General features: G+C 47.0%; 1 protein-coding gene and 1 long non-coding RNA gene across 2 annotated transcripts in view; one reads left to right on the top strand and one right to left on the bottom strand.

The window, feature by feature from the left end:
• Positions 1-3395, top strand: part of LOC117354816 — a 99601-nt gene extending 96206 nt beyond the window's left edge. The window contains exon 3 of the long non-coding RNA XR_004538257.1: positions 3004-3395. This is a non-coding gene — a long non-coding RNA (uncharacterized LOC117354816). The remainder of the gene's footprint in view (positions 1-3003) is intronic.
• The window catches only part of RANBP3L (RAN binding protein 3 like), a 108664-nt gene that overhangs the window by 65843 nt on the left and 15709 nt on the right, over positions 1-27112 (bottom strand). Inside the window, exons 2-4 of the mRNA XM_033932788.1 lie at positions 24711-24769; positions 10086-10128; positions 4225-4302 (exon numbers count right to left, since the gene is read on the bottom strand). Of these exons, the coding sequence (XP_033788679.1) occupies positions 4225-4302; positions 10086-10128; positions 24711-24769 (180 nt within the window). The remainder of the gene's footprint in view (positions 1-4224; positions 4303-10085; positions 10129-24710; positions 24770-27112) is intronic.

Here is a 27112-nt window from a genome sequence, read left to right as displayed (position 1 = left end):
TCATCTTCTTTGTCTTCATCTACTACTAGTTCTTCTGCTTCTTCACATGTACCCTTGGCAGGGGTGGGGACACGGGGCCGGAGGGGTCTCAGGCGAGAGGTGCTCTGGCACTGGTGGCCTTGATGGAGCTATGGGAGCGGGTCCCCAAGAGGTTGCATCACCAGATTCAGAAACGGGCTTGCATGGATATATTCCGCTTGATGGAAGGCTGGTCGCAGAGGAAGGGTAAAAAGAAGGACCGGAAGGAGGGTGAGGTGTCTAAAGCAGTGCCGGTGTGGCAGAAAGTGGTAAATTGGAGTAGATCCTTTTTGCGTTTGGCTAGCATGTGGGGTTGGGCGCAGCCGCAAGACTACAGTCTCTTACTTTCCTACACCAATTCAGTGCTGGATGCTTACCAACGTTTCGGCGGGTGGTCGTGACTCAACTATGACGAGGCCTTCCGCAACAAAATGGAGAATGGGTTCATGTACTGGGGCACGCAGGATGTCAACATGTGGCTGACCTACATGGCTTATCGGCCTGGCCCCAGTCCTCTGGGTACCGGGCGGCCTCCTGCGGGAGGGAGTAGTGGGCGGTCTTTTCGTACCACAGTCAGGGGTTTTGCCGGTGGGGGGACTGGGGTGTGTTGACGGTTCAACCAGGCGAGCTGTGCCTTCACTGATTGTAGGTTCCAGCATGCCTGTTCCCTCTGTGGACAACCATATTCGGTCCTTAAACACCCAAAGAAGGGGGGATCTCAGCCCGGACCGAGTAAGGCATAGGATGGAGGATCAGCTGCTCACGCCGGTGTGTGTGGCAGCTCTTCACCCATGACTACAGTGCAATGGGTGCCAGGCAGCAGCTGCAATGCTCGAGCGGTAGTTTGGGGAAGGGATTCCTAATCCTTTTCAGGGAGAAGTGCGGGAATGTAGGGTGCAAAATGCGTCATTGGTGCGACACTCGAGGGTGGTCATGCAGGCCAAATTGGAAGGGGAAATCGCATTAGGGCGTATCGCGGAGATATTCCGGGATCACACCTTTGTGACTATGATCATATCGCCCTTGGCAATGATTCCCAAAAATGAGCCAGGGAAGTTTCGGCTGATCCACAACCTGTCTCGACTGGTAGAGGCATCGGTTAACGAAGGCATCCCAGCAGATCTTTGCTCAGTGCGGTACGCCTCATTTGATAGTGCATTGCACCTGGTGTTAAACGCGGGCACGGAGGCGTTGCTGGTGAAGGTCGACTCGAGGCAGCTTTTTGCCTCCTGCCGGTACATCCTGATTTGTACCCTTTGTTGGGCTTCCGCTTTGAGGGGAGTTTCTATTACGATCGGTGTTTGCCTATGGGGTGCTCCATATCGTGCGCCTACTTTGAACTGTTCAGTTCTTTCCTCCATTGGGTTACGGTTTCACGGTCCCACTTGGACTGGTGGTGCACTATTTAGATGATTGCCTTTTCATCAGCACTCCAGGATCTGACGAGTGAGTTTGGCTGAAGAAAGCTATTGAGCACATGGCGTAGGAGTTTGGCGTCCCCCTCGCTGTGGACAAATTGGAGAGGCCGGTGCAGGTACTTCCTTTCCTGGGCATAAAAATAGATACAGTGGAGATGGTTACCCGGCTTCCCGATGGGAAAGTGGGACAGATGTCTGGTTTGATTCAACAAGTTCTCCAGTCGCAGAAGGTGACACTGAAGACCGTTCAGTCTCTTTTGGGGTCGCTGAATTTTGCCTGTTGAGTGCTTCCCATGGATAGAGCGTTTATGCGGCATCTTGCGGGAGCTACTTTGGGCATTCGCAATAAGCCGCATTTTGTCAGACTGCAGGTATGCGTGCAGATCTGGGTATGTGGGAAAGCTTTTTGCGCGGGTTTAATGGCGCACTTTGGATACAGGCCCCCCGAAGTGGCTAACTTCGACTTAGAGTTGTTTTCCGACGCTGCAGGAGAGGATTGGCTTTGGACTTTACTATCAGGGGGAGTGGTGCGTGGCTCGCTGGGTGGAGATCTGGTGTGTACGGGGTATCACCCGTAACATTACGCTCCTGGAATTGTTCCCACTGGTAGTTGCGTGCGAGTTTTGGCCTGCGCAGTTGCGGGATAGGCGGATCATTTTTTGGTGTGACAACCAGGGAGAGGTGGATGTGGTGAACAGGCAGAGCGCGCGCTGTTTAGCGGTCAATGCGCCTCCAACGGGTCCAAAATGCAGCTATCCGCCTCATACACAGCCTCAACTACCATGATCCCATCTCCCCAGCACTCCGCGCTGAACACTGGCTCCCAATTAGCCAACGCTGTGCATTCAAGGCCCTGGCAATAGCACACAAAAGAATTTATGCCACCACCCCCTCCTACATAAAATCCAAGCTACCCATCTACATCCCCAACCGCACCCTCCGCTCAGAAACGGAGATACGCCTATGCATTCCCCCCGGAAGGTCCCTCCTCTCAGAAACCGCCCGCAAACGCTCCTACAGCCACTTCATTCCCCAACTCTGGAACCAACTTCCCCCTCAACTCAGACTACAGAACTCACTAATGACATTCTGGAAAATGGTAAAGACCCTCCTCTTCAACTAAAGGTCACCCTCAGTCTACACCCAGCCCCCTTAAACCCCACCTCTACCCTTCTTTCTCCATTCTAATCTTCTGCCTAAATTTCTGTATAGTCCACTCTCAGCCTATACTCAAATAACTTGTATCTAAACTAAACTACTTATACTTAAACTACTGTTCTTAATTTGCTGTATAGTCCCTATATCTAAACTGCTGCACAGTCTCGTATGTCCAAGTATTTAAATCTACTGTATAATCTTGTATGTCTAATTCACTCCATTGTGAATGTTTACTTGTAAACCGTTCTGAGCTACTGGGAGGATGGGATAAAAATCTAAATAAATAAATGCGTTGATTCTGGAATTGGTGTTGCGTTGCTTGCGGTTGAACCTATATGTTCACGCGCGGCATGTCTCTGGGGCAAAGAACTTAATAGCTGACACTTTGTCTCACTTTCATTTTCTACAGTTTCGGCATCTTGCACCGGGAGCACGACGGGAAGGTTCACCGATGCCTGAATTGTTAAGGGACAGAATCTGGGAGTTTCTCTGCCTGTTGGTAGCTCCATCGACTTGGACACATTACTACGCAGACTTCCGGTTGGTGGCCACCTTTCTGGAGACCAAGGGCTAGGTCCCGGGTTCAGTCCCGGAGACTTGGTGCAGATCATTGATTGAACCATGTCAATGAAAATTATGGAATTTTCAAGTGTGGAACTCTGAGCTATCATGAAATCCCTATTCTTGCACAAGAAAACTCCAAAGGAAAATGATGAATGTATGATACAAACACTGAGTGACAAATTCCCATCATGCTCCACAGTGAAGAAGTGGTATGCAAACTTTCAGCGTGGAGATTTTGAGACCGAAGATGCAGCAAGGCCTCAAACGGTGTCAACTCCTGAAACTGTTGACCATGTCCTGATTTTGGCAGATTGGCAAATATTGCTTAAAACAATTGCTGAGACTCTACAGATATCCAGGGAACATGTTGGGTGTAGAATCCATGAGCAGCTGGGTATGCAGAAGCTATCAGCCAATGGGTGCCCAAATGTTTGAATGTTAACAAGAAACAACGTCAAGTGGACATTTCCAAGTTGATTTTGCAACATTTTCAGTGAGCTAGTGCCAACTTTTTGGAATTAGTTATTGTTGATGAAACATGATTACACCACTATGATCCTGAGTCCATTCAATGGTGGCACTCAGGTTCTCCAAGGCCAAGGAAATTCAAGACCCAAATGTCAGCAGGAAAGGTCATAACCACAGTGTTTGGAGATCAGAAAGGTGTTGTAATGACTGATTATCTTCCAAGGGGCCAAACTGTTAATGCAAGTTTCAATTTAAAAATTTGATTGTATCGCAATTTCAAAAAGTTCAAAGCAATGTTCAATAAAAAATGGGGAAGACAGACAATTTGGTTTAGTAAACAATAACACAAACGATGACAATAAATAAGCTATGAACTAAAACAACAGGGTACCAGGAGGAACTACAATTGGTAAAGGAAAATGGGTGGTCTCATACATGCAGCCATTTCTTTGGACATTGAATGAACCCAATTCCTGATGTATTCAGTTGCAGAGGAAGAGTTTTCTGAAATTAAAAATCTCATGTACTTGCTCTTTTTTTGGATTTATTCTAAATGGGAACAATGATTGGAAATGTCAATAATAACAAAATACTGTACCTGTGCTGGATTGAGAATAAGAGGGTATGTAAGTGAAAGAAGAGGATCTCACACGTTTTTCAGGGCAGCTGGTGAAATCTATGGAAAACATAAGGCATGCTACAGATTATTATCCTGTGCACTATGGTGGCACTTGCATTTGACATATGCTGTAACACAGCTGCAATCCCAAGAACTATTTCTAACCAATGTAGCACCAAAGTTCCTTTGTATAACCTCTTCAACAGAGTCTACATTTCCTGATGGATAAAGCATGCAAGTAAACACCTTGGTTCTTTAACATTTCATGATCACAGTTTTTTCTCCGAAGGAGAATTAATTATAAAGCATTTTTTTTCTAGGAACAGTGTGGCAGTTGATAGTTGATGCATCTACTCTCAACACTCCAAGCTAATTCTTCCTGTAGATGTTCTTGGTAGAAATTCTGGACAGTGTTTTTAGTGGCTGTGGAATAGCACAAAAACACTGTCCAGAGTTTCAACCAGGAACAACCAAGATGGCAACTAGGTCTGCATTTTTTTTCTGTTTTTTGGCATATTATGGAACCTTTTTTTTCTGTATTTTTTCTGGTAGTTATATTGTCCTCTCTCTCTCTATGTATGTGCCACACAACTCTATACTCTCGATACAGCACCCCACACTGCCCACTCATTTCTGTTTTAGCATCCCTGCTAAATGCAGGCATTTTGTATAATGTAATATATATAAATAAAAAGAATTAAGGTGATACCTTTTTTATTGGACTAACTAAGGCCCTCTTTTATTAAGCCACATTAGGCCTTTTTTTTATCATCGTACGTGGTGGTACCATGTTTTCCTGAAAATTTATTTATTTATTTCCTCAAATATTTAGCCCGTCCTCCCAAAGGAGCCCAGAACAGGTTACAAAGTACATCAACAATATAATTGAGACAGGACAGATATAACATAATTTACAATATAGACATGACAAAACATTTACACTAAGCAGAATCTGGTGAGAGTGAGTGGCGTAGATGCGTTGACTCTGAATGGCATTTCTTAAGGTATGTCCTTAAGGTGCATGTCCTTAAGGTGCTGGGTTTGTTAAGAGGATGGTTTTCACGGCCCTACTGAAGCTCCAAAGTCCATCTAATGTTCTGCAAAGTCCATTTATTGTTCTGCAAAATAAGACCTACCCTGAAAATGAGCCCTAGCATGATTTTCGGGATAGGTCTTAATATAAGCCCTACCCCAAAAATAAGCCCTAGTTCCTGGATTCGCCGGCAGTAGCGCTTCCCCCCGCCCCCCTCACCCTGCCTCTGCTGCGCAGCAAAACCCCCGCTGACTCTCCCATCTTTCCATCTCTCCCTCTCGTCTGAACCCCGCCGACCCCCGAGACCTACTACTTCCCTCCACAGAGCAGCGTTGGCAGCACTCTAAACAGTCTGCTTCGCAGCCTCTCGCCGGGGCATTTCCTCTGCCACATCACTGATGATGTCATCAGCAATGCGGTGCATGGAAGGCCCTGGCAGGAGAAGGCCACAAAGCAGCTTGTTTAGAGTGCTGCCAATGCTGCTCTGTGGAGGGAGGTATGTAGGTCTCGCTTTCGGCAGGGTTCGGATGGGAGGGAGAGATGGAAGGATGGGATGGTCAGCGGGGGTTCGGCTGCGCGGCAGGGGAGGGGCTGCTCAAGGGTTCTGCTGTAGCTGCATGGAAGGGAGGGATAGAAGCTGGGCAAGTGTTCTGCTGCATATGGGAGGGAGGGATAGAAAGATGCTGTGCAAGGGTTCTGCTGCACAGGGGGATGGGAGGGAGAGATAGAAAGATGCTGCAGAGGGAAGACACAAGGGGATGAGTGAGAGGGGAGGAAAGATGCTGCACATGTGGGGGAGAGAAAGGAAAGAGGAAGAATTGGGGTGGAGGCGAGAAAGGGAGAGATGATCATTGAACATGAAAAAAATAAGACCTACCCCAAAAATAAGACCTAGTGCATTTTTAGGGCCCAAAATTAATGACACTGTCTTATTTTGGGGGAAACACGGTATTAGCTTCAACGCTCATAGGAATTCTATGAGCATCGGAGCTTTTACCGCCGCAGCCGACAATAAAAAAACATAACGTGGCTCCATAAAAGAGGGAGATTAGTGCATTATTTGATTAGCTTTTCAAGGTAACCCGTCTTCTTCAGATCAAAAATAAGCAAACGTTGACAAATACCAGTTTACAGCATATAAGTGAAACATAAAAGCATTCTAATGACATTCTCACAAGAGGAGGGAGAGATGGGCAAGGTGAGAAACAGAAAGGGCTGGGTGGGTGAGAGATAGAGATATGGATAGGTGATAACGAATCGGGCGATGGTGCGTCCGCATCTGGAGTACTGCATCCAATATTGGTCGCCGTACCTTAAGAAGGACATGGCGTTACTCAAGAGGGTTCAGAGAAGAGCGACGCGTCTGATAAAGGGGATGGAAAACCTTCCATACGCTGAGAGAGTGGAGAAACTGGGTCTCTTTTCCCTGGAGAAGAGGAGACTTAGATGGGATATGATAGAGACTTATAAGATCATGAAGGGCATAGAGAGAGTAGAGAGGGACAGATTCTTCAAACTTTCGAATAATAAAAGAACAAGAGGGCATTCAGAAAAGTTGAAAGGGGACAGATTCAAAACGAATGCTAGGAAGTTCTTCTTTACCCAACGTGTGGTGGACACCTGGAATGCGCTTCCAGAGGGCGTAATAGGGCAGAGTACGGTACTGGGGTTCAAGAAAGGATTGGACAATTTCCTGCTGGAAAATGGGATAGAGGGGTATAGATAGAGGATTACTGCACAGGTCCTGGACCTGTTGGGCCGCCGCGTGAGCAGACTGCTGGGCATGATGGACCTCAGGTCTGACACAGCAGAGGCATTGCTTATGTTCTTAAAATTTCATGGTTTGCAATGCATTAGATCAAAGCAGAAACAATCGGGATGTTTCCAAATGAAATATTTATTGATGGAAAGAAGAACAATTCTGCAGAGAATGACTCTACGCTGCAAGTGTTTCAGTATAGTGCATAATACCTTCTTCAGGAGTCTATAACCAGATTATAAAACAAATAAATAAATTAAAAATTGTGCAAATAAAATAAAATAGCGAGCAAACATATAACTGAAAGACATAAAAAGTACAAGCAATAATAGTATAAAACTAAACTTTTTCACATGTTGTGCACATAGGTTCTTCACCCCTAAACTGTACCGTTCCCTCAGGTTTTTGCAGACCAAATGCATGACCTTACATTTCTTAGCATTAAATTTTAGCTGTCAAATTTCAGACCATTCTTCAAGCTTTGCTAGGTCTTTCTTCATGTTATTCACACCATCTGGGGTGTCTACTCTATTGCAGGTTTTGGGATCATCCGCAAAGAGGCAAATCTTACCTGACAGCCCTGAAGCAATATTGCTTATAAAAATGTTAAAAAGAACAGGCCCAAGAACAGAACTTTGAGGCACACCACTGGTAACAACCCTTTCCTCAGAGTGATCTCCATTAATCACTACCCTCTGTCATCTTCCACTCAACCAGTTCCTGACTCAGCCCGTCACTTTGGGGCCCATCGTGAAGCCACTCAGTTTATTTATTAGACGCCTGTGTGGAATTCTGTCAAAGGCTTTGCTAAAATCTAAATACACCACAGCTAGCACACTCCCTCTATCCAATTCTCTGGTCATCCAGTCAAAGAAATTGATCAGTTTTGTCTGACAAGACCTAGTGAATCCATGTTGACTCTGCTCCTGTAATCTACCGGATTCCAGAAACTTCACCATTCTCTGTTTTGAAAGCGTTTCCATTAATTTGCTTATCACAGAAATCAGACTTATTGGCCTGTAATTCCCTACTTTTTCCTTTCTTCCACCTTTGTGGAGAGGGACCACATCTGTCCTTCTCCTCCAGTTCTCTGGTACCACTCCCGGCTCTACAGAGGCATTGAAAAGGTCAGTCACTAGAGCCAGCAGAACTTCCCTAAGTTTCTTCAGCACCCTCGGATGTATACCATCCGGCCCATTGCTTTGCCTACCTTTAATTTAGCTACCTCCTCATGAACACAACCCTCTGAAAATCGATCAGGGACTACCTCCATCCCTATTCATGTTTGTCTTCGGTGGTCCCGCTCCCAGCACTTCAGGCGTGAACACAGAACAGAAATATCTGTTGAGCAATTCAGTCTTTTCTTTATCAGCTTCTATAGATTTCTCCGCTTCACCTGTAAGTCTCATAATGTCACTTTTGCACTTTTTCCTATTACTGATATATCTGTATAATGTCTTGTCTTTCAGTTTTACCGTGTCAGTTATTTTTTCTTCCATTTGCATCTTTGCTTTTCTGACTACTCAGCCGGCCTTTATACACTGGATCAACAGAAAGCACCCAAGCCAAGTTTGTACACCTGCTAGATGTGTGCTGTGCTGTATAAATAAATGCTCTGAATCTTGGGATGTCAAACATTATGGGGTCAATATTCAAAGCGATTGTACTAGTTAGAAATGGATCTTGACCAGTTAAATCACTTGTTCAGGACTAACTGGTCTTATTCAGAGGCAATTAACTGGACCCTGCCGATTAAAATGTCCGGTTAGCACCCAATGCAAAACTGCCTATTTCAGGGGACCTTCTGGGGGGGTGAAATCAGCACTTGGCTAGGTAAGTGCCAATATTTAACACTTAATTGTCAAGGAAACTGCATAAACAGGACTGCATAAAAGTCAATCCTATCTTTACGCAGTTTGCCTTAGACAGTTAAGTGCTGAATATTGCTCTTAACCAGTTATGTTTTTGCTGGTTCAATATACTTGGAAATTCAATGCCGGAGACTGGACATGACCCAACATTGAATTTCCAGGGATAACACTGGTAGAGGTCAGCAAAACACTGATTGTCGCTATATAACCAGAGCAGTATTATTATTAGCCCTTCCCAAACATTTGATTAAACAGTTGCAGAGAATCTAGACATGACTATATTTATGAACAAATACAACACTGTTTATTCCACAATGTATCTATCACTATAAATTTTTTAGTATTACTACTCTTCCATTGAAACAATAATAATATATTACCTACCCGTGAGTTATCTAATTACTTTTATTAATTTATATTAGGTGGAGAAGTAGCCTCAGACTTAGAGTGTCTCCATTAGTGGGTGTTAGTTACCAACGTTCTACTCGCTCTTAATATCAATCATTGGCTTTCAACCACCATCCACCCACATTAATATTTTTGTTTTTTCAAATTGTTTTTTATTTTTATATAAATCTTTTTCATTTTTCTATTATAACTTCTTCTAAAAAGTTTTTTTAATTAATTCCTTGCTTGTCCACTTTAAAACTTTTATTTGCAGGCACCCAATTTGTCTGCTTCTTTCTTCGTCCTTACAAGGGTTTCATAGAACTATTCATCCCACGATACTTTCTCACATCAGTAGGCTTTATAATATTATTATGTACGAGAAGCACTTGCCAGATATTAAGTGCACTCTTATACTTCTATATTTTATGTTTTCAGTACTTATTCTCTGTACTTATCTGAAGTGTTTCGTGGCACCCCTCTCTGGCCACTTCAAATCACATATATAACAGCCCCAGTACTAAAGCCGCTTCAGTAAATACCAACGCGGCCTGCATTTCGCGGTTCCACAGTTTTAAACCGCTGCTTCAGGGTTTTCTCAGAACGGTTATCTAACTAGGAAGCATAAGAAACATACAGGTAGACTTCCACCATTCTTCCTCTCTTCTATTTTAAAATTAATAAAAGTAATTAGATAACTCACGGGTGGATAATATATTATTATTGTTTCAATGGAAGAGTAGTAATGCTAAAAAGCTTATATTTATGAACAGTCAGAAATTTAAATTACCATTTTCTGCCTTATGACTGTGAACAAGATCTTCTGCATGCCTCTAAAATGAAAGAAATAAAGTTGTAATGAGACATCAATGGCTGTTATCAACCATGTATTAAACTTGGCATATACATCTTAACGCTAGTCATTGGAAGCAACCACATGTATTTTACTCAAACACATGTTATATGTGTTCATAACCAATGGAGAGAGTCTCTCTGAACTGTGCATGCCTGTGTATTCCTGATGAATAAGTCTATGTTATCATACCATAACATAACATAAATCTTTATTTATACACCGCAAAAGGAGAATCAGTGGGCTACAGCAATAGAGAGAGGACTGAAAATAGTATAGATTGCATAGAGGGAGGTAAAACAGGGTTTTATAAGCAGGGAGATAAATAGGTAGGCATGTTCACAGTCTTAGAGCAACAATGTGGACTAGAGAATGGGTCAGCAGTCTTTTCATGGAAAATTTAAGGTGGGTCATCCTGTTTGGGAAAGAGGAGCTTTCTGAAGTACATGTAAGAGGTTGATGTTCTGACCAGTTGACTCCATTCTGGGTCTTTAGAGGCTACTTGGTAGGGTAGGAGTCTGTTGATGAATCTCTTATTCGTGCATTCTTTAATTAAGGGGAAGGTGAAGAATGATTGAGGTCGACTAGATCATCCGGGTCTGGCGAATGTGATCTGATTGGTGAGGTAGTTGAGCAGTAGACCGTACAGAGCTTTGAAAAGTACTCAGCTCTCAATTTGCAGCCAATGAAGTTTTTGGTAGAAAGATGTGATGTTATTGAATTTTTTCAGGTTGAATATGAGCCTCATTGTGATGTTTTGAATGATACTTACTTTCCAGAAATGTTTGTGTACTCCTGCTAGGTAGATGATGTTGCAATAATCTAGGATGCTTAGGACTAGTGTTTGGACTAGGAGTTTGAAAGGCATAAGAACATAAAAACAAGAATTGTCACTGCTGGGTCAGGCCAGTGGTCCATCATGCCCAGCAGTCCGCTCACGTGGCGGCCCTCTGGTCAAAGACCAGCACCCTAACTGAGACTAGCCCTACCAGCGCACGTTCTTGTTCAGCAGGAACCTGTCTAACTTTGTCTTGAATCCTTGGAGGGTATTTTCCCCTATAACAGCCTCTGGAAGAGCATTCCAGCTTTCTACCACTCTCTGGGTGAAGAAGAACTTCCTTACGTTTGTACGGAATCTATCCCATTTCAACTTTAGAGAGAGCCCTCTTGTTCTCCCTACCTTGGAAAGGGTGAACAACCTGTCCTTATCTACTAAGTCTATCCCCTTCAGTACCTTGAAAGTTTTGATCATGTCCCCTCTCAATCTCCTCTGTTTGAGGGAGAAGAGGCCCAGTTTCTCTAGTCTTTCGCTGTACGGTAGCTCCTCCAGCCCCTTAACCATCTTAATCGCTCTTCTCTTTCGAGTAGAACCGTGTCCTTCTTCATGTACGGCGACCAGTGCTGGATGCAGTACTCCAGGTGAGGGCGGTACAGCCGCATGATAACCTTCTCTGATCTGTTCATGATCCCCTTCTTTATCATTCCTAGCATTCTGTTTGCCCTTTTTGCCGCCGCCGCACATTGTGTGGACGGCTTCATCGACTTGTCGAGCAGAACTCCCAAGTCCCTTTCCTGAGAGGTCTCTCCAAGTACTGCCCCGGATATCCTGTATTCGTGCATGAGATTTTTGTTACCGACATGCATCATTTTACACTTTTCCACATTGAACCTCATCTGCCATGTCGATGCCCATTCCTCGAGCCTGATTATGTCACGTTGCAGATCTTTGCAATCCCCCTGAATCTTTACTACTCTGAATAACTTCGTATTGTCCACAAATTTAATCACCTCGCTCGTCGTACCTATGTCCAGATCGTTTATAAAGATGTTAAAGAGCACGGGTCCAAGCACCTAGCCCTGCGGCACCCCACTGGTGACACTCTTCCAGTCCGAGTATTGTCCATTTACCCCCACTCTCCGTTTCCTATACTCGCCAGTTATTAATCCACGTGAGTATTTCACCCTCAATTCCATGGCTTGCAATTTTCTGAAGTAGTTGTTCATGTGAAACCTTTTCGACGCCTTCTGAAAATCTAGATATACAATGTCGACCGGATTGCCCTTGTCTATCTGTCTGTTTACTCCCTCAAAGAAGTGCAGCAAGTTCATCAAACATGATGTGCCTTTGCTAAAACCATGCTGACTGGTCCATATCAGCCCATGTATGTCAAGGTGATCAATGATGCTGTCCTTTATCAGTGACTCTACCATCTTTCCTGGTACCAAGGTCAGACTCACTAGTTTGTAGTTCCCCGGATCTCCCCTCGAAACTTTTCTTGAAGATCGGTGTAACATTCGCCACCTTCCAGTCTTTCAGAATCTTTCCCGATTTGATCGACAGATTGGCTATTAGTTGAAGCAGTTCAGCTATGGACCCTTTCAGTTCCTTGATGACCCTCAGATGGATGCCATCCAGTCCCGGGGATTTATCGCTCTTAAGCCTATCAATCTGCCTACACACCTCCTCTAGACTGACCATCAATCCTGTCAGCTTTCCATCTTCGTTTCCAGCATATAGCCTGATGGGTTCCGGTACGCTGTGTACATCTTCTTCGGTAAATACAGATGCAAAAAATGTGTTCAGTTTGTCAGCGATTGCTTTGTCCTCCTTTAGTGCTCCCTTCATTCCATGGTCATCCAGCGGTCCCCCCGCTTCCTTCGCAGGTCATTTCCCCTTAATATATCGAAAGAACGGCTTGAAGTTCTAGACCTCATTGGCTATTTTTTCCTTGTAGTCTCTTTTGGCCCCTTTTACCACCTTATGGCACCTGCGTTGATGTTGTTTGTGCTTGTTCCAGTTTTCATCCGTTTTTGACCTTTTCCATTCCTTAAATGAAGTTTTCTTGTCTCTGATCACTTCCTTCACCTCTACAGTGTGCCACGCCGGTTCTTTGTTCTTTCTCCTCTTGGATCCCTTGTTGATACACGGTATATAGAGATTTTGCGCCTCGGTGACTGTGTCCTTAAAAAGGGACCAAGCTTGCTCTAGCATTTTTACAATGCTTATCCTCTTCTTAATCTTCTTCCCTACCATGAGTCTCATCCCTTCGTAATTCCCTTTTCAGAAGTTCAGTGCCGTGGCTGTCATTTTGGACTGATGTTTCTCCCCTGATCAAAGCGGATCATATTATGATCGCTGCTTCTTGTGCTGGTCCTCGCAGGCCATTTAGAATTAAGTCCAGAATTGCATTTCCTCTAGTAATTTCCTTGACAAGTTGTTCCAGGAAGCAATCGCCTACAGCATCCAAGAACTTGGTCTCTCTAATGCAGCTGGAGGTGCCTAGGTTCCAGTCTATTCCCAGATAGTTGAAATCACCCATGATAACTGTGTTGCCTCCCTTGCAGTTGTATTTAATCTCGTCTGTCATTTCTCCATCAATTTCTTTGGACTGCCCTGGGGGTCGGTAGTAGATGCTGATCTTCGTTTCCAGGCCATTTGTTCCTGGAATTTTGACCCGTAGAGACTCTAACTTATCCTTCAGTTGTGGCATGTTCTCTCCAGCAGATTCAATTTTCTCTTTGACGTATATGGCAACGCCCCCACCTTTTTGAGTCACTCTGTCTCTGCGGTATAGTTTGTATCCCGACAGCACAGTGTCCCAGACGTTTTCCTCAGTCCACCATGTTTCTGTGATGCCTATGTTGTCAACGTTATCTTTTTGTGCCATGGCTTCTAATTCACTCATTTTATTTCTAAGGCTCTTTGCGTTCATGTACATACACTTGAGTTTGCGGCTTGTTCCTTTCTTGCATTTCCTTCCCTCTTGTGTCCTTTTCGATCTGTCTTGCCTGTAATCCGGTGAGTCTTTTCCCTCTATCTTCTTGCACAGTATCCTCTGGATATACCGGTTCCCGAACCATCGACTCTCTCCCTCTGTCGACTGTCTGCTTTCCCCTTCTTCCTAGTTTAAAAACTTGTCCACTTCTCTCTTGATGTTGCTTGCAAGTAGCCTCGTTCCGTCTCTGCTAAGGTGGAGTCCATCCTTCCTGTAGAGCTTGCTCTTCCCCCAAAACGTTGTCCAGTTGCGCACAAAGTGGAATCCTTCTTCCTCACACCAGCGCCAGATCCACGCGTTGACTGCTTGCAGCTCCATCTGCCTCTTCTCATCTGCCCTGGGTACCGGCAGGATCTCCGAGAATGCTATCCTCTGCGTTCTGGTCTTCAGCTTCCTTCCTAGCATCTGGAACTGGTCCTTCAGTACTTCCCTGTTGTAGTTCCTGTTGCTCACGTTGTTCGTCCCCACATGGATCACCACCGCCGTATCTTCTTCTTCTACACTGTTGAGGATTCTGGTCAAAGTATTTTCTGATGGATCTGAGTTTCCAGAATATGTTGAATCCTTTGAGTGTGACATGGTTGACCTGGGCAGATATGGACAGTTGTCTATCTAGATGCATGCCCAGGATTCTGATTGTGGAAGAGATGGGGAAGTTGGTTCCCCTTAGGGTTATGGAGTTTATTGAAGAATTGGTGGCTGTGGCTAAGAATTTTGTTTTCTCGGTATTCAGTTTTAATTTGAAGTGGGTCATCCAATTTTCTATTGTAGAAAGGATGGTGTCTACTCTGTGTATTTCTTTAGGCATCAGGAATGTGAGAGGGAGGACGACTGTAATGTTATCAGCGTAGCTTAGCTGTAATTGGAAACGTTTAGACTACTGAGTTGTTCTCCTAGGGAAGCAAGGTAGACATTGAAGAGCAAGGGTGACAATGGGGAACCTTGTGGGACTCTACAGTCACTGGTCCATGCCGTAAATAGTGTGTCCCCAATCTTGACTTGGTAACTGCGAGATTTCAGGAAGACCTTGAACCAGTTCAGTATATTTCCTGATAGTCCATAGGCATCTAGGCAGGATAGCAGCAGGTCATGATCCACAAGGTCAAATGCACTGTTGAGGTCCAGTTGGAGGACGAGCATGTTTAGACCCTTGCTTAGTAGATTATATAGATCAGTGAAAAGTGATGCAATTACCGTCTCAGTACTGAAGTACTTTCAGTGACAACACTCTAAATCGCCTTGCACCCATATGGCTCAAGCTCAAACACCCGAGGAAATCAGACAAACGGTTTGACAAACAGCTGCAAATACTGAAACGTTAAGTAAGATGCCTGGATGAAGAGTAAAGGAGAAGACACCATACTGACCTGACTGTGAATTCCCCTGTGCTTGGGGGTGCCACCATTTTGGATTCTCCCGGTTTGCCTCGATTGAGGTCTTTCTTTGCTGATTTCATTGACATCACCGTAGCTATCACTGCCCCAAACAGTGATAAGGAAAAAATATTACACTTAATTATCTCGATCACGGTACCAGGGTCCGCTGATAAGGAGGGTTTTTGAAGAGGGCGGCAAGAGAGACACGAACTAGCATCTTCCTTCTTCTATGGCGTAACGTGATCCTCCTGTGTTGCGGAGTTTAAAAAAGGTTTGGGTAATTTCCTTAAAGAAAAATCCACAAGCCATTATTAATATGGACTTGGGAAAATCCACTGCTCATTCCTGGGATAAATAGCATAAAATCTCTTTGGGATTATGTCAGGTACTTGGAGCTGGATTGGCAACTGTAAGAAACAAAATATTGGGTTTGATGGACTTTTGGTCCTAAGAGTTGCCATACTGGGACAGACCGAAAGTCTATCAAGCCTGGTATCCTGCTTTCAACAGTGGCCAGCCCACCAACCCAGGTCACAAGTTCCTGGCAAAATCTCAAGGAGAAAACAGATTATATGCTGCTAATCCTAGGAATAAGCAATGGATTTCCCCAAGCCATCTTAATAATGGCTTATGGACTTCTTTTTTGGGAAGTTATCCAAACTTTTTGGCAATGAATTCCAGAGTTTTTAATAACCCATTGAGTGAAAAAAATATTTTCTCCAATTTCTTTTAAATCTACTACTTAGTAGTTTAATCACATTCTTCTTAGTCCTAATACGCATGACAATGCTTATGTTCTTAGGCACTCTGCTTAGAGAATGACACGGTGGCGGTTTACCTGCGGCCACCGCATTTTAGCCGCGGGTCACCCGCCGAAACGGGGAACGAAAACTAGCAGTCGCTGCGGCGACGGGGACTAGGCCATTCACCGCCCGTGGGGCGGTGAATGGTCTTGTCCCCGCAGTGAGGCATGAAGGATCGCGCGGTCCCCGCAGCACACACCCGCCTGCCCAATCGATCCTAGTGTTTAGCCAGCTCTTTCCCTTCTCCTCACCTTAGTTTGTAGGTTTTCTTTTTCGGCGACCCACACGCTATCAGAGAGCCGCGCACCCGCTGCTGCTCAGTTTCGATCTTCTGCTCTGACGCAACCGGAAACAGGAAGTTGCAGCAGAGCAGAAGATTGAACACTGAGCAGCCGCGCGTGCGCGGCTCTTTGGGAAAGCGTGCATGTCGCCGAAAAACAAAACCTACAAACTAAGGTGAGGAGAAGGGAGAGAGCTGGCTAAACAGTAGGATCGATTGGGCAGGCGGGTGGTGGCTGCGGGGACCGTGCGATAGCTCGTGTTCCCGGCTCAAATTGGAAGGAGGGAGTGAAAGGGAAAAGGATTCTGGGCCAAGGGGATGAAGACGGAAAGAAAAACCCACAGCAGGAAAGAAAGGGAAGGACAGGCAGGTGAGCCAGATGCTAGAAGCAAGGGGGGGGGGGGATGGGAAGAAAGAGGGGAAAAAAAGCACAGTTACTTACCGTAACAGGTGTTATCCAGGGACAGCAGGCATATATTCTCACATGTGGGTGACGTCATCTACGGAGCCCCGGCGCGGACAGCTTTTCAAGCAAACTTGATTAAAGTTTCAAGTTTGCACACTGCACCACGCATGTGCGTGCCTTCTCGCCCACTAGGGGCGCATCCCACCTCGTGGTCCTCAGTTCCATAACTAGCAAGGAAGCCATCCCCGGGGAGGCGGGCCAGCCTGAGCGTAGCAAAAGGAAATGCAAGCGGCCAACCAGTTAGACAGAGTGCGCTTGGAAACTGGATGCCCTAATCTATTGGGATCGAAGGACAAAAACAATTGAGGAACCTTCCGATGAGGCCTGGTGCGTTGAAGATAAAATGCCAACGCCCTCTTACAGTCAAGCGTGTGAAGCGCCGTCTCGCCAGGATGGGAGTGGGGCTTCGGGAAGAACACCGGAAGGACAATGGACTGATTGAGGTGGAAGTCAGAAACAACTTTAGGTAAAAACTTAGGATGGGTGCGGAGAACCACCTTGTCGTGATGAAAGACAGTGAAAGGGGGGTCCGCAACCAAGGCTTGCAACTCCCCGATCCGCCTGGCGGAGGTGAGGGCAATTAGAAACACCGCCTTCCAAGTCAGAAATTTCAAGAGGGACTTGTTGAGTGGCTCAAACGGGGGTTTCATCAGTTGAGCCAGAACCACATTCAAATTCCACACGACTGACGGAGGCTTAAGAGGGGGACAAACCCTGAGTAACCCTTTCATGAAGCGTGTCACCAAGGGGTGGAGTGACAGAGGGCGTCCCTCCAGAGGTTGGTGGAAAGCAGAAATCGCACTGAGATGAACCCGCACCGAAGTGGTTTTCAAGCCGGAGCGCGACAAATGAAACAAATATTCTAAAACCGAGGATACCGGAACTGATACCGGATCCAGGTGAAAAGACGAGCACCAGGTGGAAAACCTGGTCCATTTCTGCGCATAGCAAAGCCTCGTCGAGATCTTGCGGGAGGCTTCCAACACCTCCTTCACCGATTGAGACAGGTCCGGAGGAGTCAGGGAACAAGAAACCAGGCTGTCAGGTGCAATGACTGCAGATTGGGATGTAACATGGATCCTTGACTCTGAGACAGCAGAGAAGGAGAGACAGGCAGGGGGAGAGGCTCTCTGGCACTGAGCTGGAGCAGCAGGGAGAACCAGTGCTGACGCGGCCACCGAGGTGCTATGAGAATCATCGTGGCCGTGGACGATTTTAGGTGTACCAACGTTCGCATGATCAGAGGGAACGGAGGGAATGCATACAGGAACCTCCCTTCCCAGTCGAGTAGGAAGGCATCCGCTTCCAGACGGTCCTGCGAGTACATCCGAGAACAATATAGTGGTAGTTTGTGTGTCTCCGGAGAGGCAAACAGATCCACCTGTGGCGTTCCCCAGCGAGCGAAGACCTCGCGTAGAACTGCTGAGTGTAGAGTCCACTCGTGCGGTTGCAGAAGTCGACTCAGTTTGTCCGCCAGGCAATTCCGTTCTCCTTGGATGTAGACTGCCCGGAGGAAGATGTTCCGGGAGGCCGCCCACTCCCAGAGGCGAAGAGCTTCGGAGCAGAGGGGCCATGACCCTGTTCCTCCCTGCTTGTTCACATAATACATTGCCACCTGATTGTCCGTGCGGACGAGGACCACCTGGTCCTGCAATATGTGAACGAAGGCTCGAAGTGCTAGGAAGATGGCTCGCAGCTCTAGCACGTTGATATGACACTGACGGTCTTCTGACGACCACAGGCCCTGCGTGCGAAGACCGTCGAGATGGGCTCCCCACGCGTACTCCGAGGAGTCCGTGGTCAGGACCTTGCGAAAAGGCGGAGTGCGAAACAATAGCCCCATGGACAGATTTGAAGAGTCTGTCCACCAACGCAGCGATTTCCGCAAGGGCGGAGTTACCGAAATGAGGCGAGACACCGGGTCGCACTCCTGGCGCCACTGGGACGCGAGGGTCCACTGAGGGATCCTCAGGTGAAGCCTCGCAAACGGCGTGACATGTACCGTTGAGGCCATATGGCCCAGCAGCATCATCATGCGCTTGGCCGACACCCTCGATAGTTGGGAGACCTGGCGGCTCATCCGTACCAAGGTTTCCACCCGCTGGGTCGGCAGGTAGGAGCGTAGGCGCACCGTGTCCAGCACCGCACCTATGAATTGAAGAGACTGCGACGGTCTCAACTGAGACTTTGGAAAGTTTATCTCGAACCCGAGAGTTTGCAGGAAGGCAATAGACTGTCGGGTCGCTGAGATAACCCCCTCCCTGGTCGGGGCTTTGATGAGCCAATCGTCCAGGTAAGGGAACACATGGAGTCCACGTGACCTGAGGGCTGCTGCAACCACCACCATGCACTTCGTGAATACTCGTGGGGACGCGGCCAGGCCGAAGGGCAGTACCCTGTACTGGAGGTGGAGGTCCCCCACCTGGAATCGTAAGAATCTTCGACAGGCGGGGTGCACCGGAACATGGGTGTATGCTTCCTTCAGGTCGAGGGAGCACATCCAGTCCCCTTCCCCCAAGAGGGGGTACAAAACCGGGAGAGATAGCATTCGAAACTTCTCCCGGGCCAGGAATTTGTTGAGCTTCCTGAGGTCCAGTATGGGGCGCAGGTCCCCGGTCTTTTTTGGGACCAAAAAGTAGCGGGAGTAAAACCCCGTACCCCACTGGTCCTTGGGGACCGGCTCGACCGCCCGAAGCTTCAAGAGGGCTTTGGCTTCGGTTATGAGGGTCGGTAGCTGCGAACGGTTGCAGGGGACTAAACTTGGGGGACTGTCCGGCGGCGAGGACACAAAGTTGAGCGAGTAGCCCTCGGAGACGATCCGGAGCACCCAAGCGTCTGAGGTAATCCCGGTCCATGCCTCCCGGAAGAACCGAAGACGGCCCCCGATAGGGAGGGGTTCCTGAGAAAGTGCGGAGGGGAACCCGCCCCGTCCGCTCATCCCGTCAAAAGGAAGGCGCTGGCTTAGAAGGGCCCTGCGCCGGGGCTTGGGGTTGTCCCCCTCTGCCTCGCTGAGACGGACGTCTCGGAGGCGGTCTCGAGAAAGCCGGGGTCGACTTCTGAGGGTATCGGCGCGGCGGAGGCCGAAAGGGTTTCTGCGGCGGGGGCCTAGGTTTGGGGCGGACCAGGGATGCTAGAGAGCGCTCCTGTTCCGACAAGCGCTTGGTCGCCGCATCCAATGACTCGTCGAATAACTCGGACCCCACACAAGGCAAGTCTGCCAGGCGTTCCTGCAGGTTTGGGTCCATGTCGAGGGTGCGAAGCCAGGCCAAGCGGCGCATGGCCACCGCGAGGGCCGACACCCTCGAAACCAGCTCAAAGGCGTCGTACACTGCATGGAATAGGTACAACCGCAATTGAGACAGGTTGGACATAAACTTGTCGAATCCTGCTCTTTGGGAGTCCGGTAACGAGTTTCGATATTGAGGAAGGTCCTTCACCATACCACGCAAAAAGGAGGAAAAGGTGAAGGCGTAGTTTAGAACCCTGGTGGCCATCAGGGAATTTGAATAGAGGCGGCGGCCAAACTTGTCCAGGGTCCGCCCCTCCCTGCCTGGTGGAACCGCCGCAGAAACCCGTGAGGGCTGTGATTTTTTAAGAGCAGACTCCACCAGAAGAGACTGGTGTGAGAGCTGCGCCTTATCGAACCCCTTAGGGGGAATCGTCCTATACTTCGATTCCATTTTTGAAGGCACAGACGTGACTGTAAGAGGGTTTGACAAGTTCTTCAGCCAGGTTTGCAGAAGGACACTGTTGAGAGGGAGTCTAGGCACCTCCCTAGGAAGAATGGGGAGGTCCTGTTCCTCCAAAAATTCTTTGGAATACCGAGAGCCTACCATCAGGTCAATCCCCAGGGCTTGGGCCATGTCCTGAACGAAGGATGAAAATGAGGACGGCCTAGCCTGGGGAGAGGGGGTTCTCGACCGCCCCACCGAGGAGAGGGGGGAGGCCTCATGGGAATAATGAGGATCCTTAACCGATCCCGAATCCCAGGATCCCCTCTCGAGGGCCCTCGAGGGGGAAGGGGAAGTTGTCCTCCTCGCAGAACCCTTGGGTGAGGACCCCGGGGTTCGTGGGACACTCTCCCGTTTCCTCGGCGAGGCGGCCCGGGAAGACTTCCCATGGGGTGAGCGGAGGAGCCTCGGGTTGTCGAGGTGCAACTCCGACACCTGCAACGCCTCACCCCCGAACGACGAGGAACGGTCGCGCCGAGGCGAGCCTCGGGGCCGCTTAGACTTCCTCGATCGACGCCCCGTCCGAGGTCGCGTCGAGGGCGAGGCGTGTCTGGAAGACCCGGAGGAAGAGGAGGAAAGACGGCGCACTCTGCGCAACTTTTCTTTGGGCCTTACACTCCGCTCAGGGGGTTCCCCCGAGGTCGAGGTCCGGGGCGGGGCCGAGACCGAGGTGAACGGGGTCCCAGTACCCGAGACCGAGGTCGCCGAGGCCGGGGCTCCCGAGGGAGCCGAGGCCGGGGCCTCCGAGACCGAAGGCGTCCAGGCCGAGGTCGAGGCCGCCGGAACCGCAGCACGCTGCAACACTTCCAGGGCTCCCGACAGCTCCGATGAGATCAGAGCTCGGAGGAGATCCTGGAAGGCCGGAATCCCCACGAAGGTGGGGAGTTCCGAGTCCGGGGCACACTCCCTGGAGGGCGACCTCGGTCTCGAGTATTCCCTCGGGGTGTGCGGAGTCGAGGTCCGATGCGGGGCCGGGGTCGACCCACCCGCCTTGGCCTGACTCGAGGATGGCTTCTTTGCTGAAGGGGATGGAACAGAGGACTTACCCGAAGCTTGCTTCACTGACGACGCCTTCGAGGAAGAGGGCCGAGGCGAGGCCGAGGCCCCCGAGGACGCCGAGGCCGAGGTCAAGGCCGGGGCCGAAGCCGAGGCCGACGTCGAGGCCTTAGGCGGCGCGTCGACGGCGAACAATTCGGCCATTCTTGCCTTACGGCGACGGAGGGCCCTGTTTTGGAAGGTAGCACAGCGATCACACGAGTCTGTCGGATGTTCGGGCCCAAGACAGACAATGCACCACCGGTGAGGGTCAGTGATGGAAAGCAACCTCTCACACCGGCTGCACTTTTTGAATCCCGTAACAGGACGGGACATCCACGAAGAAAAAGAAGAAGGCCGGGAACGTACCGACGTCCTGCGGCCACGGCTTCCGGGAGCCCCCGGAACCCGACGAAAAACGAAAGACTTTTTTTTTTTTTTTTTTTTGAAAAGAAACGAAAGGAAAAGAGTACCGCGAACTAATTCGAAGGGAAAAACAAACTAAACGCGGCAGCTAGAAGGCAAAAACACTGGAGCTCAGATCCACAGGGCTTTCTTGCTCCGCGGAAAAATTTGAACTGAGGACCACGAGGTGGGATGCGCCCCTAGTGGGCGAGAAGGCACGCACATGCGTGGTGCAGTGTGCAAACTTGAAACTTTAATCAAGTTTGCTTGAAAAGCTGTCCGCGCCGGGGCTCCGTAGATGACGTCACCCACATGTGAGAATATCATGCCTGCTTGTCCTGGGATAAGCTAGATGGGGTTGAAAAGAAGAGACACACTGGTATGGAAGAGGAAGATAGGGGAAATCTGGACACAGGAAGGTAACAGAAAGAGGGGAAATTATGTGCATGGGGCATAGGGACAGTGACATAAAGGGGACATGCCATGGGGGTGGTATATGGACACAGGGGGGGGCAATGACAGATACATACGGGAGATATTAGAAATGGAGAAAATAGGAGCACAGAAGCGAGATGGTTTGTGGGGATGGGACAGGGATCGAGCTTGCAGGCTCCAGTGGCTTGCACAAATTACATTGTAACGTGCCATGAAAATAAGAGGGAGGAAGGTAGATAGATAGGCCACGCGAGAAAAGGGTAGTAGAAAGGAACAGATGGTAAAGGAGGGAGGGAAGGGTGGTGGTGGAAAGGAATAGGACAGACATTGAAGGAGGGTGGAGAGGAACAGACCCCGAAGGGAAATGTGGAAGACAGAGTGGGAAGAAGACAGATGCCAGACTATGGGGGAGCGGAGGGAAGAAGATGGATGCTAGACCAATTGGAGGGGGTGGTGAAGGGAGAGGCACAGTAACAGCAAGTGGAAGACGCAGAGAGAAGACACACAGTGGATGGAAGGAATTGAATGAGAAGATGTGGAAAGCAGAAACCAGACAACAAAGGTAGAAAAAAAAATTATATTTATTTATTTATTTTTTGCTTTAGGATAAAATAGTATATTAGTTGTGTTGATAAAAATTTATAAACAAAGCCCTGCCAGCTGAACATCTCTTTCTCTAGTTCAGCAGTAGGAACTTTGATTTATAAGAAAGGAATAAGCTAAATATTACAGTACTAAGGCTTATATGGATGCAGCGGGGACGGTGACGGGGCGGTGAATGGGATGGCAGTGGCGGTGACGGGGCGGTGAAAGGGATGGCGGTGACGGTGACGGGGCGGTGAAGGGAACGGCGGTGACGGGGCGGTGCAGAGGATGGTGGGCCGGTGACGGGGACAGATTTTTTCCCCGTGTCATTCTCTAACTCTGCTGGCACTTTTGCAGGTAACTATATACAGTACTCTCCCGAAATTCACAAGGGTTCTGTTCCAGGTGCACCCATGAATTTTGAAAAACCGCAAATGCGGTTTAGGAGTGGATCGGAGGCGGGAGGGGGCTGTAGGAATAGTGGTGGGTGCTAAAAAACAATATTTAAGCTGGCAGGAAGTTCGGCTACGCAGAAGGCTGATGGAGGGGGAGGGGGGAGACGAGGAGGAATTAGCTATTCAGAAGGCTTATTGGCTGACCGGAGAAAGGGGAGGAGGAATCGGCTGTGCAGAAGGCTGATTGGCTGACCGGAGGAGAGGGGAGAGAGAGGAGGAGGAATCGGCAGTGCAGAAGGCTGATTGGCTGACCGGAGGAGGGGGAGAGAGAGGAGGAGGAATCGGCAGTGAAGAAGGCTGATTGGCTGACCGGAGGAGGGGGAGAGAGAGGAGGCGGAATCGGCTGTGCAGAAGGCTGATTGGCTGACTGGGGGGGAGGAATAGGAGGAGGAATCGACTGTGCAGAAGGCTGATTCGCAGACTCAGTCATTCCCTGTATCTTCTGACCGGAAGAGGTAGTCAGAAACTACTGCGAATGACTGAGTCAGCGATTCGCGAACTACGAATTCATGGGGGAGTACTGTACTTATACATGTATGTTCTCATATTCTATACTTTTTTTGCATGCAAGGGTCATGTAAATGTGGGTGCTTAGAATATAGAATTGCGCTTCGTGGTAGTAAATCCTAAACTAACGGAAATGAAACTATATGGTTAGTCTATACTCAGGGATGTCAAAGTCCCTTCTCGAGGGCCACAATCCAGTCGGGTTTTCAGGATTTCCCCAATGAATATGCATGAGATCTATTTGCATGCACTGCTTTCATTGTGTGCTAATAGATCTCATGCATATTCATTGGTGAAATCCTGGAAACCTGACTGGATTGCGGCCTCAAGGAGGGACTTTGACACCCCTGGTCCACAGTGAAGCAATGCAATTCTAGAAAACAAAACAGCAAACACAGAGAGTGAAAACAATGTTTTAACAACTGCAAATTTAGCTGAGTTACCAGGGAGTGCTGAAAAGTTCTCAGCCCAACCATGAAGAGAATGTTGTGGATGTGGTTCAATCAATGTATCTGAAACAATGTCAAAACAGAGAATTTTGTTTCTTCAAATTGGCACTTAATGAAATAAGATAACGCTCTTTTCAGCTACAGTGGCAAAATAAAGCTTAGAATTTAGGAAGTTGGTTGGTTGGGCTGAGAACTTCTTAGCACCACCTCATATTAGTGGTGCTGAGGAGTTAAGAATAAGGCTTATGTGTTCTTTTACCTTGCATGGTCGTTCTTTCTTTTCAAAGATAAATATTGGCTGAGCAACCACAGATTTCTCTGTAGGAGAAAAAAAAAAGAAGACGTTCAAATTGATATATACATCAAAATTTAATGTAATTTTAATTTACTTATATATATTCCATGGCTTATGAATTCAAGTTTGAATAAAGTGGATTATAACAAATAAAAATCACATTAATCAAATTTAAAATTCATGAAATTTCATTAACACAACAAATATAAAAATTAACAGTACAATTAAAAATGTCTTCTCTCATATTTATTAATTACTAACAGGCTTTTCAACTGTTTCTGAAAGGTCACGTAAGCTGCCAACCTTTTTAATCCTGGAGGCTATAAGTTCCAACAGGAAAAAGTTTTCTGATTTGCAATCTCTGAACTTCTGAACTGAGGATTTTTCATTCTTTTACTGATTTGAACAGGATTTGAGGGCAAATACCACACTATCTTCTTTTGGAAATACACTGCCCCCTAGACTTTTCAAACTCTAAACATGTGGAGGGTAATTGGGACCCAATGGAACACCGGTGGGATAATTCTTTCCTATTGTCTTTCCCAAAGGATCAACCAGACTGCCAAATTCTGGAAAATCTGTATCCATCTTCAGATTTTTATGGGGAGACCTATCTAGATGGAGGTGTAACAATTTTAAATGGCTCAACACCACTGGTTGTATCGCCACTTTAAAATCAGTGGGACATGGCAATGCACACAGTCCCTAGAACTGGCCCTCATTGTATTTGAGAAGAACCTCTGATGCAGGTGAGTTGCTGAAACACGGTCTACGTTGGGGCTTCAGTAAAGCTGCTTCCTTCCCATCACTTGACCTGCTTCTCTTTCTATGTTATGACATCGAGGTAGTGTCATGCAATCTGGGAACAGAATCAGAAGTTATCTAGGTACCGCTGATATTAAGCACCAGATAACTATCTTGCTATTACTAATCATTTCTACAGCACTACTAGGTGTATGCAGTGCCGTACATATGAGTATTATATGCAGGCACTTTCTCTGTTTTTATTTTTCTAGCTAGGGCAATGGAGGGTTAAGTGACTTGCCCAGAGCCACAAGGAGCTGCAGTGGGGACTGAACCCAGTTCCCCAGGAGCTCAGTCCACTTGTACTAGCCATTAGGCTACTTCTCCACTCCATCTTGTCTGGATAGTAATTGAGTACTAGCACTGACTATTGGCCATATCCTGGAAACTGTCAATTGCTACTTTATCCCTAGATATTCAGTGCTGGTATCTGCAAACATCCTAGTGCTGAATATTTGGGTACAACTGGAGGTGGGGGGGGGGGCAGGGGGAAGAAATAATCTGAAATATATAAGCTTTGTAAAATTCATAATAGCTTCCCCCTTTGAATCTTTTTTTTATTTTGCATTACTTGCTGGAAATGCTTACAATTCCCAAAAGTGGATATTCTTCCTCTCTATACAGTTCTTGCTATTCAACACTGGAATCTGCGCAACAGAAGCCAAGTACTTTAGAGGACTTGTGTTTCACACAGAAACTGGAAATGACTGAAGATTAAGTTGGAGGAGTAGACACATTCTTGGTTAATTTTCTCCTGAAGTCTGCCAACTTTATATATCATGATTCAGACCAGAGGATTCATGTGTTTGCCAATTTAGCTCAGCCCACCCAAGTTATGTTCATGAAGATGTTGATGTACTAGATGAGGGATTCAATTTGGGGATGAACTTATTTTAAAATAATCTCGTAATTGTGCATGGGAATATGATGGAAATAAGTATTTACTCTTTGATCTAAACTGATTTACTGGCTTTCAGAAAGGAAAAAAAAACCAAACCATTGGGTAATGTTTCCTCTAAGAGCACTTTCCACCCCTACTCTTACATTCTTTGTTCTGCTTCTAAGCTATGTGACTAGAGAAATTTTTCATCTAATTTTACATTTCCCTTTTCTCCCCTTTATCTTTGTCTTTCCTTGGATCTTTGCTCATTTATTGGAGACTTCAGTCTTAAAAGCTTATTTATTAAAAAGAAACAAAGAGATCACATGATGCAGTGAGCAGAGCAGCAAGGTTAGTGATCTGCTTTGGAATTCCCCCACATTCAATTTTACAAGTTTTATTTAAAATTTGATAAATTGCTTAATCAATCTTTTAAGCGATGAGCATAGCTAAAAATTTCACAACATTCAAGGAGTACCATATGTCAAACATACAAAAGATGTACAGGACTTACTGTGCCAATGGAAAAGGAGGGTAAGAAATACAATATCAGATAGGAAAGAAGACAAGTAGGGGAAGGAGAAAAGGATGAGTAAATGAGAACCAAAAGAAAGCGAAGAAGAAAGCAACTAGAAATGAAGTAAAAGAATTAGAATGAAAAGATAAAAGAGAGAGAGAGAAA

The sequence above is a fragment of the Geotrypetes seraphini genome, chromosome 1 (assembly GCF_902459505.1).
Source record: "Geotrypetes seraphini chromosome 1, aGeoSer1.1, whole genome shotgun sequence".
In the NCBI taxonomy this organism is placed as follows: domain Eukaryota; kingdom Metazoa; phylum Chordata; class Amphibia; order Gymnophiona; family Dermophiidae; genus Geotrypetes; species Geotrypetes seraphini.
Note: the sequence above shows the minus strand (reverse complement) of the source record. Positions and strands in the feature narration are given on the sequence as shown.